This window comes from Zingiber officinale, chromosome 1B (assembly GCF_018446385.1).
Source record: "Zingiber officinale cultivar Zhangliang chromosome 1B, Zo_v1.1, whole genome shotgun sequence".
Taxonomy (NCBI): domain Eukaryota; kingdom Viridiplantae; phylum Streptophyta; class Magnoliopsida; order Zingiberales; family Zingiberaceae; genus Zingiber; species Zingiber officinale.
In genome coordinates this window covers 8,090,983-8,110,331 of record NC_055986.1, presented here as the reverse complement: position 1 = coordinate 8,110,331, position 19,349 = coordinate 8,090,983, and the positions used below count along the sequence as shown (strand labels likewise).

Sequence of the window (19,349 nt, the reverse complement as noted above, 5' to 3'; positions counted from 1 at the left end):
AAATATAGTGTAAAATAAATATTAGTCATGAATGAGACTAAACTGTGTCTTTTTTAATTTCAATTATCTAATACTCCAAAGGGTTCAACGAAAATATAATATATCTTCTGCTCAATCAGGGATAACACTGATTTAAGATTTTTTAATATTTTGCAAATATTAATTAAGTTAATAAAAAATGATCTTCTAAAGGGTAATAGAAGTCCAACATAAAATAAAATTCTCTTTGGATAATATGTCAAAGGTTGTTCTTCTTGATCACCTACAAGATTTATTGCTTTTATCGTGAGAGAGAACGACTTCTATTGTATGCCATTGTTGTGAGTTGCTTTCTATGTCAATTCCCTATCGTATATGCAACCCAAGTGACCCTGAACAAGAAGTAACTAAGGATGACTTTGGAAACTCATGCCAAGAATGAATATTTGATAATGAACTTGTTGAACAGAATGTTAGGCTTCAGCTTGAGCATGCAAATACTTATATCATGCTCGTGCAGCTAGTAAAAGGTGATCATCCTTTCGATGTGACATGCCATTTTGTTTTTAAAAACAGTTAAATAAAACATTTTGGAACCAACTTTAAGAGCATGAGTTTTCAAATTTCCACTCTAATTCCCAGAGGTAGAAACAAACGATGGAATCAAGCATAAAGTTTTAAATAAAAAAAGTTATCAGTAATTCTTTGCGCAAACAGCAAAAATCTGTGTATTATTGTGTTTCCTAAAAACTTTACATTGAACTGCACAAAAAATGTTGCGAGAAACTGATTGTGGAAGTGGATTAAATCCAGCTTATTAGTGTAACGTATAGTAACAGTTCATAAAAAAGAATTAATCATTTGGGATTTAACTTATACAGTAGATTGATAACTTCCCTTGTTTACCAGCATAGTCTTTTCATTTTGGTTCCTCAAAAAAAAGTTGTAATCTTTCTTGGAAAGCTTCAGACCCTCGAATCCAATCGAAGGGCTAAGTGATCCACGTAATCTCGTATTCCTCACATAGGAAATGTGCCTGTTAATTTGATATGATCGAGGGTGCGACGGAGGCCGTAGTGAAGAACCGCTTGGTTACCAGCTCTGAAACCATCTCCGTAAGCCGGCGATGTGTCAGATTCAATCTGGTGCTTAAAAAAATCTCCAAGTTTCCTCTCAAACTGAGACCTTGAACCCTTCTTCGATGATGTGGAAGAGGAGGAAGAGGTAGATGCAACATTACTGCCAGAACCTCCCAGAATCTCTGAATCCAGCCACATATGCGCTAGAACCTGACAAATCCCTTCTTCAACTTCTTGACTAAGGGTGCGATAGCCTACAAGGCAATGAGAAGGGCAGATGAATTAAAAAAGAATTAAAAACAAATTCAGTTTTTAGAAGCTCACAAAATACTTTCAAGTGTTGTCAAATTTTTTTTGCAACTTAAAATGGAGAATTTTTTTCATGACTCTTTCATCACACTAGAAATGACTATTATCCAGTTGCGTGTGTATACCGGAACAATCCAAAGCCAAAACAGTATATCCAAAAAAAGTTATAAGCCCAAGTCATTTTGAGCTGGTAGCTATAGTTTAATACACAGGAAAGGCAATCAGTGAGCTAAAATCTGATCCAATTCTTTTAAGACTTGAACAAATTAATTTCACATAGATTAAAGTGTCGGGTGCAAATTTATAATAAATGAATTCATGCCTACCCAACTGAGAACATGAAGACCCATTAGATTTAAAATCAGTATTAACTACCTACCTTTGAGCCGGAGCCATGCGTGCATCATCTCATGAGCTAAAATGGATCCTGTTAGTAGTCTGTACAAACAAGAACAGAATAAGCTCAGCAAACGTATTGGACCACATATCACTTGTGAATTCAATCGATGATATTCTCTCTAAATGGCAAACTTTTCTGTAGGTTATCTAACCTTTTGGTAGCCTATTGCAAAAGGTTGGTAGGGTATTCTAAAGAGCTTAAGTCATTTTCAACGGAAAATAACGTGCATTTTGCAATACCTTGGGAGACCATACAAAATGAGAATTGCAGTTACTTCACATCTACGAGTCAATCTATATGGCTCTGTTATCATGTCCATGACTCTGTTTCCAGCTCCAATCCTTGGTCTCCTTAAAATCTATCCGCATTTGAAGTTGTATTGATGAAAAGGTCAAGGATGAAAAAACACAAAAATAATGCAACCTGAATATCACTGAACCAGGAATCAAAAAAACTAAGTCAGGTGAATAAAGTTTCTACCGTGCTAACAGTCTGTTCCTCAGATAGGCAAAGGCCTCTTGTTTCTGGGAGGCGATGATGACCCTAAACAAAAGAAAACCAAACATCGTGCTAAATTCTGAATAAATAATGACAACAATTATTTCCATGCAATTTGGCTCACATGTTTCTCTCCTTCCATGGCCTCATTTAGAGCTTGTCTCTCAACAAGAAGCAAAGGAACCTGCTGTTCAATTTTCATATTTAGGCCTTCATAAAATTCCTGTATATCAAGATATAGTGGTTGGCATTCACTTGTATCCATTATTGAGGAATCAAGGCACTCTAAGCAGAGCTTCCTCCCATCATCTAAAGTGACATACTTTGAGTCTCTGGGCTGGAATTTGCATAAAACAGAAGGGAATAAAATACCACATAATTAAAAAAACATTATGCAAATATACTGAGAAGATAAAAGGTTTTTATGTCGACAGAGAAAGCCATTATTAATAAATTGTATCCAAGTAAATAAATTTTCTAAAACTTGAAGCTTGATATTAGAAACTTAAAAAGAACCTCCATTCTTTCACAACTACAGCATCTTGGTGTACCATCCATTTCATGAGAAGGGCAATACTTCTGCAACCAGAAAGGATGTGCTCTGTACTCAATAAGGCCATTCATATTTGTCGGTATCTGAAAAAAAAATCATGATAATAGGCTATGCATTAGCCAAAACTTCTTAAAAGAAAAAGCTCATTATGGAATTCCTTAATATAGCTGCAGCAGAATTTGAGACTCAGCATCCAAAAGTCAACGTACATAGTGAGACAGGTTTAGATTTCAGAAGCATGGCCTTTCATGGTAAATTGGATTGACAAATAATCATCTGTTTATATTGTGTTAATCTTCATGAACAATAATCGGTGTATCATTGCAGAGGACAATTGACAAGAAACTAAGGCATTTTTGTTGGTAAAATAACAAGGACAGTATTTCCCATTGGGCCTAGCAACATGATATAAAAGGTTCTTATTAGTAGAGACAGCAACTTCAACATCAACTGAGAAGGAAACATAAAAGCATGGTTTAAAGTGCCGTGCCGAGACAGTCGAAACGGGCGAAACATATCGTTCCACTCGGCGACCCGCACCGGCACGACCCCGGCACCAGACCCACAACAACTGCGATGTGTTGCGCGCCCCCATGCCCGGCACCAAACCCACGACAGTTGCGACGTGTTGCGCAACCTCGTGGTCGCAGCGAAGGGATCGGTCGACCTCGCAACAACAGCAGAGGGGTCGCATAACCCTTTCCCTACCGCCACGGAGACGTTGTGCGACCCTGTGACTGCTGCAGAGGGGTCGCACGACCGCCGTGATCGCCCCGGAGGAGTCACGCAATCCCCGTGGCCATGGCTGAGGGGTCGCGCAACCCCGCGGCACAGCCGAAGTAGCGCGAGCTCGCGTCTGGTGTGGGATTTCAGATTTTTTTTAATTAAACTTAGGTTAATTATTTTAATCAACTCTTAGTTATGATGGAGATAATCTAAATAGATTTTATTAAACCCTCATAAAAATTTTATTTATTTATTATCTATTTTCATATCTTTTCCTTTTTTAAAGATTATTTTTTATGTTGTTTATTTTTTAAATATTTAAGTTAAATATTTTATTTTTTAATTAATATATGTTATATTTACAAAACACTAAAACTATATTAGCACGACACGATACGGTGTCGAAACTGTATCATTCCGGTCCAAGACTGAAACCTCGGCATGGGTCAAAATTTTAAACCTTGCATAAAAGATCCAAATTGTTGAACCTAAGCTACCTAGCCTAACTTCATTAGGTGAAGTACCATAATTAAGAAACTGCCCGAGAAGAAAAGTGAGTTGTGTTATTATTATGTGCAAAATATAATCCCAATTTTAATTACAAGGATAAATTAAAATGAAACGCTTATCAAATATAAGGATTCTCTATATAAAAATAGAATCCCAGTTTACTTTTTCTTTGTTTCCTTCTCTCAGATCACTTCATTATATATAAATATTCTGCAACCTTTTCTTCATTAATAATGGGGTACTCCTGGGTTTTCCTTCCTCTTTTACACAAAAAAAAAAAAGAAGAAAAACATTAGGGTTGCAAACTTGAACTACGATTAAATGTGACCTTGGTTAAATAATGGTAGATATGGATTGACTATTGGATGCTAAGAGAAGTATGACATTTGGTTGAATAAATAAATAAATAACCAAATTACCAGCGACCACATTCTAATTTTACCTTTGGTTATATTTATGCCTCATGCTTAAGCAAGGAAACTTTTATCTTGATTTTGAATCTAGTATCAGTGAGAGTTGTTTCCACTTTTTTCCTCAAGAGAAGCCCGTGATACAGGTCTATTAGTTTATTAGGTAGAGGTTCTTAAAAAAAAGTTTAATCAAGTGATGAAAAGCTCAAATAGTTTGACAGAAATTTGCACAGGAATATTTCTTATTGTTACCGTGAAATCTGTGGAATTTAGCAGTCAACGAAAAGTCTGAGGTCTTAGCAACATGAGGTGATCATGCTAACTAGGTTCCAGAGAATGACACAAGTCTTTCTCTTACTTAGTAATTACTATGCATGTTCCACCACAAGTCAACCTTAGATGTCTTGACAAGATGAACATACTAAGTAATAAGTAATAATTACAGATCCTGTGACATGAGACCGTAAGCTTCAAGTTATTGAATACAAGAATTTCAACATCAAAAAGACAAGGGATATTATGCAATGATGAGTTAATTGGAACAAACAAGTCCAAACAATAAATATCCTTTGCAGACAACAAAATAAAATGTCCTTTCTTTTACAGGAAAGAAGTGATGAAATGTCCTTTCTCATATTATGTTACTATTATTTAAACTTTCAACAAAATAAAGACCAATGATCTTTTTCTAATTCTCATTATATTATTCCAAGGATTTTCTAGAAAGATAAGTACTCACAAATTGCTTGCATACATCACATTTGGGATGATAAAGCTCCTTGTAGCAAGATTTATGGTATGGATAATTCCCAGACATGGAGAACTGTAACAAGGAAGAATGGTGACTTAGTGAGTATTAAATATTGTCCGTGTATACATATACCATAGCCGTTAATATTTACCTCATAATCAGATATTGGCTGTTTACAGGAATGGCAACAAAAACATTCTGGATGCCAATAAGCATCCATGCAACTAAGAAAACGGCCATGGCCAATCTCATTATTACATCCAGCGCACATCCTACAGCATCAAGGTATAAAATAATGAGAAACAAGAAGCATTGAGTTCAAATCATTTGGCACTGGACTATAGTAACGAAAGGAAACCAAGAGACACAGTGAGTGCAAGCGATGGTATTTTTTCATTGAAAATGTCATGATTGTTGATGCAATTTTCCTAGGTCAAGTTTGACTAAGCTTGAGTTGGCTCAAGCTTGAGTCTTATGTTTGAGTTTTGATGCTTGATAATATATGGAAGGTGCAATTGTCTGTTTAGGGAGATTATTGGTGTAATTCTCTTCTGGTCAAAGTTTGACCAGTTTGATGTGAATAAGAGTCAAGTAGGTTAACGTTGACCGGATACCTGACTGAGAAATCTTAACTGGAAATTAGACAAGGGCAAGACAACGGAAAGGTTGACAGAGGAAGAAAATCCAAGTGGGTCAATGTTGACCAGACACTTGATGTGAACGTCCTGGTGAGTGAAGTCAGGCAGTTGAAAAGCCCTAATGAGTGAAGCTAGGCAGATGGAAAATCCCGATGAGTGAAGATAGGTGAAAAGCCCTAATGAATGAAACTAGGCAAATGAAAAGTCCTAGTAGGTAGATGAAAAGTCCGGTGAATGAAGCTAGGTGAAAAACCCAAGTGAGTGAAGCTGGATAGTGAGGAAGTCCTAGTGAGTGAAGCCAGACAGTTGAAAATTCAGGTGGGTCAAAGGTTGACCAGACACCTAGTGATTGAAAGTCCAGGTGGGTCAAAGAATTGACCGGGCACTTGGTGAAGAAGTCCCAGCAAGTTATGTTTGACCAGATGGTAGGCAAGGAATCCCAACATGTCACGGTTGACCGGATGTTGGGCAAGGAATCCTAGGGCTCGAGTTTAGGAGCTAGGGTTGCTAAATCGCTTAGGGTAAGCGATTTAACAAGCCTTAAGCAATCAGGGTGATCGCTTAACGACCTCTCTGTGAGGAAACAGAAAGGGCCGTAATTGATTATGGTAATCGATTACGACATGCTTAATAGATAATGGTAATCAATTGAGCCAGTTTTCGCGAATGCACAGAGAGGTGTCTAATCGGGTGCCTAATCGATCAGGCTAATCAATTAGGCTAATCAATTAGGCACATCTTAAGCGATTGGGCAATCGCTTAAGAAGTTTTCTATTTAAAATAAAAGTTACGGTAAGCGATTAAGCAGGGAAGCTTAATCACTTACGGCCCTCTCGCGATTGAACAGAAGGGAGCGTAATCGATTAGGGTAATCAATTACACCCTGCTTAAGCGATTAGGGTAATTGCTTAAGGTTCGAAAATATAGTCGTTCTGAGCATGTTGCTGATGTGGTGATTGCAGTAATCGATTAAGAAGATTCTTAATCGATTAAGGTGCTTGAAGAGCCCTAGAAAAGGGTTTTGCTCGACATTGTTTCAACAACTCTCTCGTCCACATGTCTCACCAACTTCACACCAGTTCTTGGAGGCTTAGAGTGAAGCATTGCTTCACTTCCAAGTTCATTAAGAGGTGTCTACAAGCAAGAAGAAAGAAACTAGGGATTCATTTGCTATAAATCTAGTAAGATTTCTTATTGTATTAGCTTCCTCTTATTCTTCTTCTTGTATTTCTGTGTGTGAGCTTTTACGAGGCTTTTCGACCTCCAGATTGTTTCCGAGAAGGTGCTCTTTCATAGTGGATGTGTGAGAGAGCGCCGGATCCTTGGATTAGTCACCTCGCTTGAGGTAAATACCAAGTAAATTAAGGTGTTAGCATTGCTTTGAGTCCATTCCGCTGCAAATCAATATCATCGTCAAACTTGTCTATGTGATAACTTTTCTTCTAGTATTTACCAACTGGAATAATAGGAACATTTGATGATACACCATGATTTGAAATCCTAAAACTTTTTCCTTTTGCTCAAATTTGAATGATGATAAAAAAAATGCATACTTGAAAAGATAATGAAACATACCTGTACGTTGTAAACACAATTAACATATTCAGTGTATGGTGCATGAATTTTTCAGAATGGCAGAAAATATGATAAAGTTCTGGCATTCAGACAGTTCAATAAACTGTATACCTGTTATAAAAATATGTGCTTGTATTTTGACTGACAATCCAGTAACTTTTTCTATTAGTCTATAGGTCACCAGAAATGAAATTAAAGTCTCAAATTTTCTTTTCAAATTGAATTTTATTTGGTTATGTCCACCTAGAAGCAATTATCTTGTACCAAATTAGATTCCTGACATTACCAAGGAAAAGTAGTTAATTGGCCGAGTATATACAAACAAGCCATGAATTCCAAGTTTTCACCATTTGGTCAAGTGTTATTGTCTAATCCCTACTATCTGATCAATACACATTGCTGATTCCCAAGTTGACTATTATGGCAAACAAAGCAAAACAACATCATGGAGTAAACACCATGGCAATGGTACCATAATCACATCAGGCTCGCCCATAACGATCAATTTTACACTCAAAACTGACTACATGTGTTATCAAATATGGTATACAACTTTACCAAAAACTGATAAGAACGCTTTGATTATGTTATTTGACCAAAACTAAACATCAATCCTGTAGAACCCATCCGAAAAATAACTAGAGAAAGAGAAACAACAGATAATATATATTACACATATTATATAACATCTGTTCCATTCCATATCTCTGATGCTCTTGAGAATGAATCAAGTATTTAAACTAGACCAGGTTTAGAAGCAAAATCACCTGAACCCTGATGAGAACAGAAATGGCATTGGCTGAAAAGAATGGCCATTTTCTCGAGGAGGAGAATATACATTAAGACTTTCTTGCAAAGCCCTTGCAAGCTGCTCATCTTCCTCCAAGCTAGAAACATTTTCTAACAGAAAGCAACAATTGAGAAACCAAATCAAATTATAGGTAGCGTGTTGACTATTATTAACTATTAAGGCATCAAGGAATCTTCTAGGAGTATTATGGATTATCCAGAAGATTTCAATCTTTTAATAAAATTATGCATTGCAAAAGAAGAAACTCACAAACTTTAATACATCAGTAACAAGAAAAGAGGCATTCTAAAGAATAATCAAAGAGACCATTTCATCAAGAAAGATCATGCATTTTAATCCATTCTGTAACAAAGATAATTTTTTTTAAAAAAAATTAAAGATAAAAAAGAAAATCATTAAAGTTAAATAAACTGAAAGAATCTAATGGTTGTTATTTCCATTGAAAATCCAAGATGAAAGATATGCTTATTAAACTTATGGATACAATGATTCCTTGAACTAAAATATCATCCTTATTTTCAACAGAAACAACCCCTCACATATCCATCACAAGAAAATAATAATTTTAATGGGAGAATTCCCAAAGAAATGTGCCTAAAAGAGCTTTCCAAGTGCAATTTAAAATTAATTTTTTTTTCAAACTTCTCAAATTTCAGTTTCACAAACACTGAAGAACATACTAGAGTTCTAGCACATGCATTTATTAGATTTCTCATAGTTAGCATATGAATACAAGATATTTTCACCAAAAAGTATACACTCGCTATTTTTTACTTAATACATTTATGATTAGAAAAATTGAAGCAATTAAAGTTGAAGGTACAAACCAAGTGATACTACCATAATGATATAGTTAAAAGAAATGACCTGTGTTGCAAATAATATGACCTTGCATAGAGCACCAAGCACAATGGTGGAATAGATCCATATAGCCAGCCTCAAATGATTATGACTATGCAACTTATTATATTATCCAGTACATATTCTATTTTATTTATTTTAGTATCTTATGAAGCCACTATAAAATTATCAACGTAGATGCCAAATCAAAACAAGAATAATGGTTTCTTTATATCTTCATAATCAGCGTAAAGTATCTAAAGGCTACGACATATATCTTTAGTATTAAGTATTGCATTGAGTTCAATGGGAGAAGATCCCGGATCAGCACAGTTTTTGATGATGGTGCTCTCACAAATCCACTACCAATCTATATTTGACTCCAAATCACAAAATATGCATTGCTGACGAATATAGACATAAGAGATGTGTCTGAGAAAGGAAGATGCGTTGATTTTCCTATAGTTCTCAGAGCCACAAACACAGACTAGTAGTCTGATTGGGATAGACCTATCCAACTAGTCCACAAGTATAGATCAGAAAACTTAGAAATGGAAATCAGGTTCAGCATTTTAACAAAGCGCAAATCTAGCATATTTTCACCTGTGGTTAATTGGGTTTGATCTGTTTTTCAACACATCATATTTGTTTCTAGTTTGAGTTGGCCCAAGCCTAGATTTGAATCCCAGTTGAAAAAGAGTAATGCAAAAAATGGAAACACAAACAAGCATAAACAACAGCAAAAGAAAAGAGACAATCTTTTGCATTCTGGAATAGTATTATTATGTATAAAGAAAAAATTTGAATGAAAGATTGTATGGCAAGATATGCTATTGATACAACATAGGATAGCATAGAACTTACCTGTCGGTTTTACTTTTTTATGCTCTTCTTCAGATAAGGAAAGTGCAATTGCACGATCTATATCTTCATTTTCATAGTCTGATAGGGGATTCTGTGTTCCCTGCATTTGTGATATAAAAAATTTTGTGTTAAGAATTTAGTGGTGGAAAAAACTCTTAAGTACCCAAAAAAAATTGGTTTCCTCATAGCTGTGTCAAACAATGAGTGATCTGAAGAACAACCTGTTTTATTTTTTTAGATGAAAACAGCGGGTGGCTAGGGCCTTCTATGCAAACTATTTCCTAAGTTTTGTGATGATATTTGTGCATTTTAAAATAAAGAATATAAAGACTCTGTTGGTACAATCAACCTCTAAGGTTTCGATGTTTAACAATGTACCTAAGTCTAAACGACGGTCAATATTCAACCCCCCCCCCCTCCTTCGAACGCACAGATCCAACATAGTCTTTGTCATGTTGTTCATACAATTGTTCTCCCATTTCTTAGGTCAAATCCAAATTTCTAATTCTAGGGTTATCGCTCTGCCCTAACAACAAGAATTTCAAAACTATGTGCGCAAAACAGTAAGTCCTTTGGTTCATATTGGTCCTGGGGAAAAAAAATTGGTGTGATGGACATGGACATGTACATGGAGGATACACTATTCTTCTGACAATAATTGTACTAAGCATAGTCAAGATATTTGTAGAGATTTGCTACATGGACAATCACCCATGTGTGGTTGATGTAGTTAAGGTAGATAAGGAGAAATATCTGATACCATGTCATGAAAAATTGCAATAAATGTTTGAGCCCAGAATGATTACCCACACATATACACTATGAATAAGGCCAATAAGCACACCTAAATAGATCCTCAACCTCCTCAATAACATGTTTCATTGAGTTATTATCAAATTCACAAATTTTATTTTCACCATGGAAGGAAATGGAATGATGAGATCATGTGGCAAAGAAGCAATAGGCAAGCTGAAACAAATTGTTTGATAAAAGGGGGAACAAGAAAGTTTAGATCCTTGTAATTTACCACTTACCAAGGAATTAAATGGTTCATTCCAAACTCCATCATCCCCATATCTGTCTTGATATTGCCCCTCCGATACTCTATGGCTGGAGCCTTTAAAAAATTTGCTCAGCCAACCCATAATGTGTATGCTATCTTAACATTCCTGCTGTAAATTATGGTTGCATATTATTCACCCGATCAGCATAAAACAGCATAGGCAAGTCAAAAATTTAGAAGCAATAAACAATTCAGGAAACAGAGCATAATTTGATTAAATCATTGTTATAAAAAACATAATCAAAAATATGTGGTAGAGAAGCACATGTTATAATCTTTAAGTACTTCAAAAAAGTAAGAATTTAGTTGTTGATATAAAGTGAACTTGCAGGAATGGCATGTTTTCACTGGTAAAGCTATAAATTTCTAGTACAAGATAGATCATAAAAGTGAAGACAGATTAAAATGTATAATGATACAATAGAAGCATAATAATTTATCAACAAAATAGAAATATTTGTCCTGTAACTCTTGTTTATTGTTCAAAGTTTATTATCAACTTTTTCAAAATTCATGTGGGATGAAATGGCCCACTTTGTATAATGGGGTAACACTTGCATGTTTTTAAAGAAATAATACCAATGTTAAGAGTGACAAGGATATGGAGACCTGATAAGTTCTCTAATTGCAAACTAAATTAGAAAATGGCATAAGTTGCCCATTATGCCCATGGGGCTGGCGTTATGAAAAACATAGCCATGTTCTCTTCAACTGAAAGATGAAATATCTCAAACAGTTGTTGAGTGCCATATTAGAAAATGGCATGCAATTTTCACAACAAAAAGGATAAACAAGACAAAAATGGAACTTTCAACTGCCATTCTCAGAGATCTAGAATAATACAAGTCATTCGTCAACATCCAAATAGCATATTCAGATTCCTCCAAGAATTTTTGGCTTGAAACCATGTAAAGTAGTTACTTTGTTCTTTACGGGAGACCACACGATTGGAAATCGTGCCGCTGGGTACATACAAGGGATCAGGTATCATATGGGACACGCAGAAAAAAGACACTTGTGGAGCAAGGATCAGCACATCGAAGGTCATAACGCACACAAAGGATAAGCACAATCACCGTCATAGTTCTGTTCGATGCGAGCATCGCGGCCCAAGCAAATTAGCTGCAAAAGAATATCTGAATCTCGTGGTCGAGGATTAGGATTGGGATTGGGCAGAAACCCTAACGTCTCTAATCGCAAGAGGGGGGCTGATGCGGGCAGCAGCGGGAACGAATAAAGGGAGGAAATAAGGACGGAACGAGATTAGTGCTGGGCGGAGAATACAATACGAGGAGGAGAGAGGTGAGTACCTTCGCAGAGATCGCCGGCGGAGCAGAGGAGGAATGGAACGGCTTCCTCCTTCGAGTATCGGCCCAGGAAGAAGGGACGCGTACAGTTCAACGTTAGTCTCTCTCCGTAGCCGGCAGTTTTGACGTGACCGCGCGTCACGAGCGTTAAATTTGGGAGTGCTTATACGTAATTATTGCAAAATGTTAGAAAATATATAACTCGTATCAAGTAGGACGAAAATTTAATTAAACTGAAGTTAAAAGCTAATTTAGAAATTTGATTTTTTTTCTGAAAATATCAATCGGGTTTAGTTTCATTTTTTTTAATTAAAATTCTTTTAACCGATTAAATCGATATTATGAGTTGAATCAAATTAAACGGGAATCAAATCAAATCAAATAGAAATCAAACTGAACCGATATTATAAATTGAATTGAATTCAATTGAATTAAACCTAATCAAATCAAACCAAAATAAATCAGAATCAAATCAAATCAAAAAATTTGATTATTTCAATCGAAAATCAAATTAATTGTTGTTTTATCGATTTGATCCGTTCTATTTTTTAAAAAAAGTTTAATCGGTTCAATTAATTCGGCAAAAATTTAGTCAGTTCGATTTAAACCGATTACTAATCCATACATACAAATTATACTATTATTGAATGTTGTTATAATTTTGTAGCCCACCGAGGGCTTGGTGCGATAAGAAGCAGTAGTGCAAATTGACCGCTTCCAAGTGAATACAGGGTAAAAATCCCTAGACATTTTATAATTTTTTTTGTTGCTGAAATTTTGTAGCTCATATAATTTGGTTATTAAATAACGTGTTAAAATATCCAGATAATAACTGATTAACTACTTCCAGGCACATGAATGGTTTGAACATTAAGGAAGAGCTACAATCATTCATCAACAAGGTTCACCTTTCAACATACAACTAACGGTATAATAAGCATCTATCCAGCCAAATTACATCATTTGTAACACAAACAAATGTGCAGATGGTCGACACAATCAAGACCGTAAGGTTTACAAAGAGGTTATACTTTCGCTTCACCTAGCCCGTATCCTATCCAATCTGTCGACGCTCTTCCTCCCTCTGTCGATTTGATCTATGTGCTTTGTGAACATACCGAAGCAGTCTAAACTCCTCCTTGACTTCTCCATTTGGTCGAGTGAGACGTCCAATTTTGCCAACTTATCCAAATTGTAATACTTCTGGTCCTTGTTCCTTGGCTGATCTGTGTTTGGCTTTGTTTTTTCTTGGCGACTGGTGCTCCTCCTTGTTGGCTCGAAGCCATCAGTGCTCCTCCTGGATGGTTCAAAGTGATCTGAGCATTTCCTCCAAGTCCTCCAAGTGCAGTCAGTTCTCCATTTCTCGACTGTTGTTATGAACTTTCGGAGGTGTTTGATGTAATCAGGGAAAAGTTCCAAGTCACAATGTTTTCCTCCTTTAAGCCAGAGTGGCTCATGCTTCTCCTTGCACATTTCCCACAGTTGCTGTCCATGAGAGAAGTCCACAACTTCATCTGCTGTGCCCTGCAGAATGGTGCATCTAAAAATTAACAACTGCATGTAATGATTGAAACATCGAACTTTTCATTAGAAATGTCGTAAGTGCAGAGACATAGGATAGCTTTTATGAACTCTTTATTATTATAAAGACACAGGAATGTTGGAGAAAGCAGACACGGAGCTTTCGCTCGAAACAGTGGACTTATACCTCAAGCAGGACAAACTGTTAGTTATTTTTGAAACAAAATCAGCCTTGACGACCAGGAAACTATTTAATTTTGCTAGGTTACAAGGCAATGATTTCAACGATATTAATTAAGGAATCAAAACTGATTGGATAATTAGCAAATTTATCGTGGGTAAACTGTGACCAATAGATTGCATATGTGCTATAAAGAGGGGAATAAACGCTAAAAACAGAAAATGCACCGACTTTAGTTAACTTGGGGCCAATGACCAATATGGAAACAAAAAGTAGTGCGCTTCAATCTGGAAACACTTATGAATTAGCTGTGCGTTCAAAAATTTAGTGCATGAAAGCTTTAATTCTTGGCATGTGCTACAGGATTCTTGTTTCATCCTGCAATTCCAAATAGCTATTAAGGTAGAATGTTGAATTTTGTGGAGAATGCTATTAGATGTACAGTTCAGAGACTACCTAATACCGATTTGTTAGTAGAAACAAAGATGTACTAACTACATAAATAGATTATAACACACGATGATAAAAGTCAATATTCACTTATGGTGAGAACCCAAACATCATATGACATTCAAATATTCCATATTTGTGGTCGCATCATACTCTTTCAAGTCTAACAAGCAATAGTAGCTACAATCTGTTTAGTCCACACAGATAATCAGAATCACAATAACTTGTTTGTTTGGGATCGACTGTAAATAAGAAATCTTATAGTGATGGAGCAAAAGGGGATTAATTGGTGGCAAGATATACAGTGTACCATGCAAAACTGAAACTGAAAGACGTTGACAAGAGCCAAAAGTTTCAATTTAACTGCATTTTTATCTGCTCATAGCAGTATCAGATATCTATGTCAATTTGAACATTTATTGGACAACACTTCACTTACAACCAAAGAAGACAGTATACCGGACCACAAAATAATGCTGACACTTCAAAGTTAGCTAAGATATATTATTGAACAAGTATTGCACCTTGTTTCGATGAATGGGTCAAATCAGATTACCAGAATAATAGCTTCTTCAAGTATGTAAAATATCTCAGAGAAATAATGAAGAAACTACAAATTTCCCCCAAAGAATAAGAGTTATTTTAACACAAAACTGAACTTTGTGCAAGTAAATATAGAATGTGAGAGGAAATATACTTACATGAATTACTAGAACGGGACAGTTGACCAATGATATTTTGTCAATATTCTGGAGGCAAAATTAACTAGAATGTTAAGAAATTATAAAAACTTATGATGCAGAAACAATAAAAGCAAAGAAAACCAGAATAAGTGAAATTCAACCTTGTAGATGTCGAACCAGTATGTACGTTTCACAGGATACATTACTCTTAAACCTGAGAGTATAGGGCTATGCAATACTACAGCTCGTAAGCAAGGTAGGCGAGCAGCCAAATCCACAGTCGGTCCACTTCCTACAGATTGACCATATAGGATAATTTCATCCTCCTTGGCACCATAGTTTTCTTTGAGGCATTTATAAGCAGCCTCTATATCAGCATATGTGTTATGCTCACTCGGCTACATCAGTGAAAAGTTTTAGTCACTTTGACCATTATTACTAATCGTCAAGAAAATATAGAACATAGTTAAGGAAGCGAGTATATAAACCTTTCCAGTTGATTGTCCGTATCCAGAGTAGTCATACCTGCAAATATATGGGAGCTTCAGGAAAGTTGCAGAATGTCATGGAAGCATTCATTAGTTGGCAGTGGGTTGGCAGTGCTCATTAAAGAGATAGCAACTCAAATGCATTCCCTTGTTCATCTTGAGAAACCCATATACAAAAATAAATAAAGGTTTGAAATGAAGAGAATTGTTGAAAAATAGCTAATTTGTTCGATTTTAAATTCACGGCAAACAATTTAGAATGAAGCGGCAAAGAATACACTAGAACATGTGACTTCAGCCCAAAAAATATTTGCCAAGTCTGGTTTCACAAAATTCGGAAGCAGTTGGCAGTAGAAACATTGTAATTGGCAAATCAAATCTCGAAGTAGGATTACTTGTTTGCCTTGACACAAAAATAAAATGCATGTAGTTTGATACATCTTTTGTATGAAGAAATTAACAATGTCAGTTCAATTAATTTAGCTGTTACGACTTCAGAAAAACAGTCGGTAGCCATCAGAAAGAATGGATGAACTCCCTGAACAAGAGACTTATTAAATGCATCTAGGAAATTATCATCTTTCATCCCTTTGAGTCTAGGATTCCATTTTAAAAAAGTCTTGTTTTACAGCTCGGTAAAAGCTATTTATGTGACTGTCTATAGAAAATATATCACATTATACTGGCATATCCTCTTTGTTGTTCTTCCTCTTGCAACATGATGAAGCATGAATACCAACTTATATCAGATTATCTTACAACAGCAATCAGCAAACAAATAGGTCTTCAACCAAATTTGGTTCATTATAGGATCATAATTAAAATTTTCTTCCACTATTGTTAAACATAGTAAAAGATCATCTTTTTTCTTTCCCATTGTTTTCCTCTCCCCCTTCCTTTCCCTCTCCATCCGACGAAGTAAATACAGTATCTCCATGGAGACCACTTAAAAGTTGTATCAGAAGAGTGGCAAGAAGAGTAAAAAATTACAAGCAAAAAGGTTAAATATGTATCTTTTGCATCCTTTTTATAACAGACATGAATGTTAGATTCTTTAGATGCCAACGACTAGGATATGATCTGAAAAAAAAGGAACAATAAATCACAAGGTTTATCACTGAATCAAGCTGTAAAGAAATTCATTCTCATCCTGCAATTTCCAAACATTCATGAAAATGAAGGTATCTAAACTCAGTGGCCAGGTCCTGAGCTATGCGCTGAGGGTTTTTTCTCCACTAAACGTTTCCCATCAATCAAAATCGATATATAAAATGCAGATTAGACAGTAAAAAACAATAAGAGATGAAAGTATTGATCCTGAAAGACCGGATTTTTGACATCCTTTACTTGCAAAACATGTCATGCGAAACAATATCAAGTGACTCGCATTTGAACCTAAAAAATGTCAGCTTCACTGAGCTAATTTCAATCATAAAACATACAATATGGACCTAAAACAAGAATATTATTATTTTTTTCCCTCCATATCTATATCCAAATCTGATTGACTCCAGAAGTTAAGAAAAAACGTTGTCGAATTATCCGATCATTAATTTCCATATATACCAGGCCTTAATGTTTACCCACAATCTTGAGCTTTGAATGCCGAGTCCCCACCACACATAGAAATCGACTACACACTTCGACCTAAACAAACGAGTACTTGCTTAATGCGCTCCTATATCATGAATTACTAATTCAAAGTCCCCAGGGTGTAGCACAGTTGGGGGCGCATAGTTTCGTGGCCGAGAGGTCCAAGATTCGATCCTCGGGATGTCATTGCCTGAGGTTACCGTCACGATCATGCGCTTTCAACTGTGTACCTACATTTACTTCCCTCCATATCCGTGGGACCGGCTTTAGGGGGAGCCACTAATGTGGCGGTTCCATATTTTCATGAATTACTAATTCAAAGATTAAAAAAGCACCACATCGAACTTCAAAACGAGTCAAATTGCTATAATTGACAAAAGAACTATTTTTCCGCAAAAAAAAAAAGGAAGTCAAAGATTTTTTCTCAGCCATCGAAATTCGATGTTCTCGGCAACAAAACCCACTAGAACAGCACACCAAGAGAAGGCGAAAGGATCTACCTACCCCAAGAGGTTGACGCGAAGATGGATGCTGAGTTCGACGAAGAGCTCGTACATCTGGCCAAGATCGGCGGCGTTACCGTGAGAGTAGAGGACGGTGGACACGGCGAGGGGGTTGCGAACGTAGAGAGCCACGACCTCCGTGCCGCGCCGGGTGGGGAGGCGGAGCACTTCCACGTTCTCCCGATGAGGGTAGTTGCTGAGCCGGACCACCCCAGACTCCGGCTCCGTAACCACCTCGTACGACGGCGGCGAAGGTGGGAAGAACGCCAACTTCGCCGACACCGAGGACGTCACGCCTCCCATACCCTTCGCTCTCTCTCTCCCTCTCTCCCTCTCTCTGTCGCCGTGTGGGAGATCGGTACGACGGTGACCCCTGTCTCCGTCTCTGTGTCTCTCTCTCTCGCCCAGTGACAGCGTGAGGAGAGATTTATTGATAGCAAAATTGAAGAATTAATTATCACCTAAAACAGGGAACAAGCACTATTAATTATATTATTTCCAGGTTTTGGGGGATATTTCGATAGATTAAAGTTAATTTAAACGTAGCTTTACATCAATAGTTTAATCAATATTTTTTTTATTTTTCGTCCTTTTAGTAAAATGTTTGATAGAATGACAATATTCTTGAAAGATAATTTATTAAAATAGTTAAATCAACTCAACATTTATCAGTAATTTCGCCTTAAAGAAGGATTTTAAGTAAATATCGAGCCTTGCACTTGCGCCTCGACACCTTCACCTTCCTGCGAGAATCGTGGGGTTTTTTTGTCGTTTATATGGGTTTTGTAAATATTCTACGTTGCGGGATGTTGTCAGGTTTATGGATAATTTTCTTTGTATTTTGTTTGGAGAGAGTATCAGAGTTGAGAGATTCAATCGAGGTGCAGTTCTTGTGGTTTCCAACAAAATACTATATTCAAATTCTTTGTTTTAGTCCTCACGATTCGAGGGCGAAGCAAGTTGTTTGACAAATTGACAATGTGATTTTGGATAAATCATAATAATTTATTATATAGAGTCGTGTTACTCGTGGTTAATTTATTATATAGAGACTTTAACCTTATGTTTTATTATTCGCATCGTAATCAAAGGATGTTGGGTTTCTGGACTGGTCGTCATGTGTGCTTTTCGATTTATCCTGGTAGCCAATGAAAAATTTTCATGGGACCGGGCCGGTCACCTCAGGCTCAACGTTACCCAACCTGGTTAATCATTTTTTTTTTATCCCCGAGGTCATGGTATCGTGATAGGACATCCAGGTTGTCTCCCAAGCACCCGCGGTTCGAATCTCAGCTACGGCGTATTTGTAGAAATTTTTTCTCCAAATGAGGGGGCGCGTAATGAAAGGATGATGGACTTCTGGATTGGTCGTTACGTGCGCTTCTCGATTTACCCTGGTGCCCGGTGGGAAACTTTTGTGGGACCGGGTCGGTCACCCCAGGCTCGACGTTACCCAGCCTGATTAATCATTTTTTTATTTTTAGAATAGAATGGGAATAATAAAAGTGAAAAAGTTGGGACGCGGAGTGCCTTGATCATTTTTCATGTGAGGGTTGCCCATCATGATCACCCAGAGTCGATATATCGGGTAAATCTTCTCTCTCTCTCTATATATAT

The 19,349-nt window shown here is 36.5% G+C and overlaps 2 protein-coding genes across 4 annotated transcripts; both read right to left on the bottom strand.

Annotated features, from left to right (window-relative positions):
* Positions 1-769: 769 nt before the first annotated feature.
* On the bottom strand, positions 770-12,460 carry LOC122048851 (protein DA1-related 1-like). Of its 3 annotated transcripts, none has more exons than XM_042610369.1 (12): positions 12,317-12,460; positions 10,978-11,115; positions 9,944-10,043; positions 8,196-8,328; positions 5,367-5,487; positions 5,204-5,287; positions 2,782-2,901; positions 2,390-2,602; positions 2,248-2,310; positions 2,007-2,125; positions 1,747-1,805; positions 770-1,312 (listed from the first exon to the last, which is right to left on the bottom strand). In XM_042610369.1, exons 2-12 carry the CDS (start codon positions 11,086-11,088, stop codon positions 999-1,001), a joined length of 1,437 nt encoding a protein of 478 aa, XP_042466303.1. In that variant the 5' UTR covers positions 11,089-11,115; positions 12,317-12,460; the 3' UTR covers positions 770-998. The 3 variants fall into 3 exon arrangements, with proteins under 3 accessions (XP_042466303.1, XP_042466310.1, XP_042466315.1); XM_042610376.1 differs by having other exon boundaries at positions 10,978-11,112; XM_042610381.1 differs by lacking the exon at positions 12,317-12,460 and adding an exon at positions 12,083-12,193.
* Positions 12,461-13,183: 723 nt separating this feature from the next.
* Positions 13,184-18,165, bottom strand: LOC122048844 (alpha/beta hydrolase domain-containing protein 17C-like). Its single transcript, XM_042610364.1, has 5 exons — positions 17,734-18,165; positions 15,637-15,673; positions 15,310-15,546; positions 15,167-15,214; positions 13,184-13,837 (listed from the first exon to the last, which is right to left on the bottom strand). Exons 1-5 carry the CDS (start codon positions 18,033-18,035, stop codon positions 13,352-13,354), a joined length of 1,110 nt encoding a protein of 369 aa, XP_042466298.1. The 5' UTR covers positions 18,036-18,165; the 3' UTR covers positions 13,184-13,351.
* Between the last annotated feature and the right edge of the window lie 1,184 nt (positions 18,166-19,349).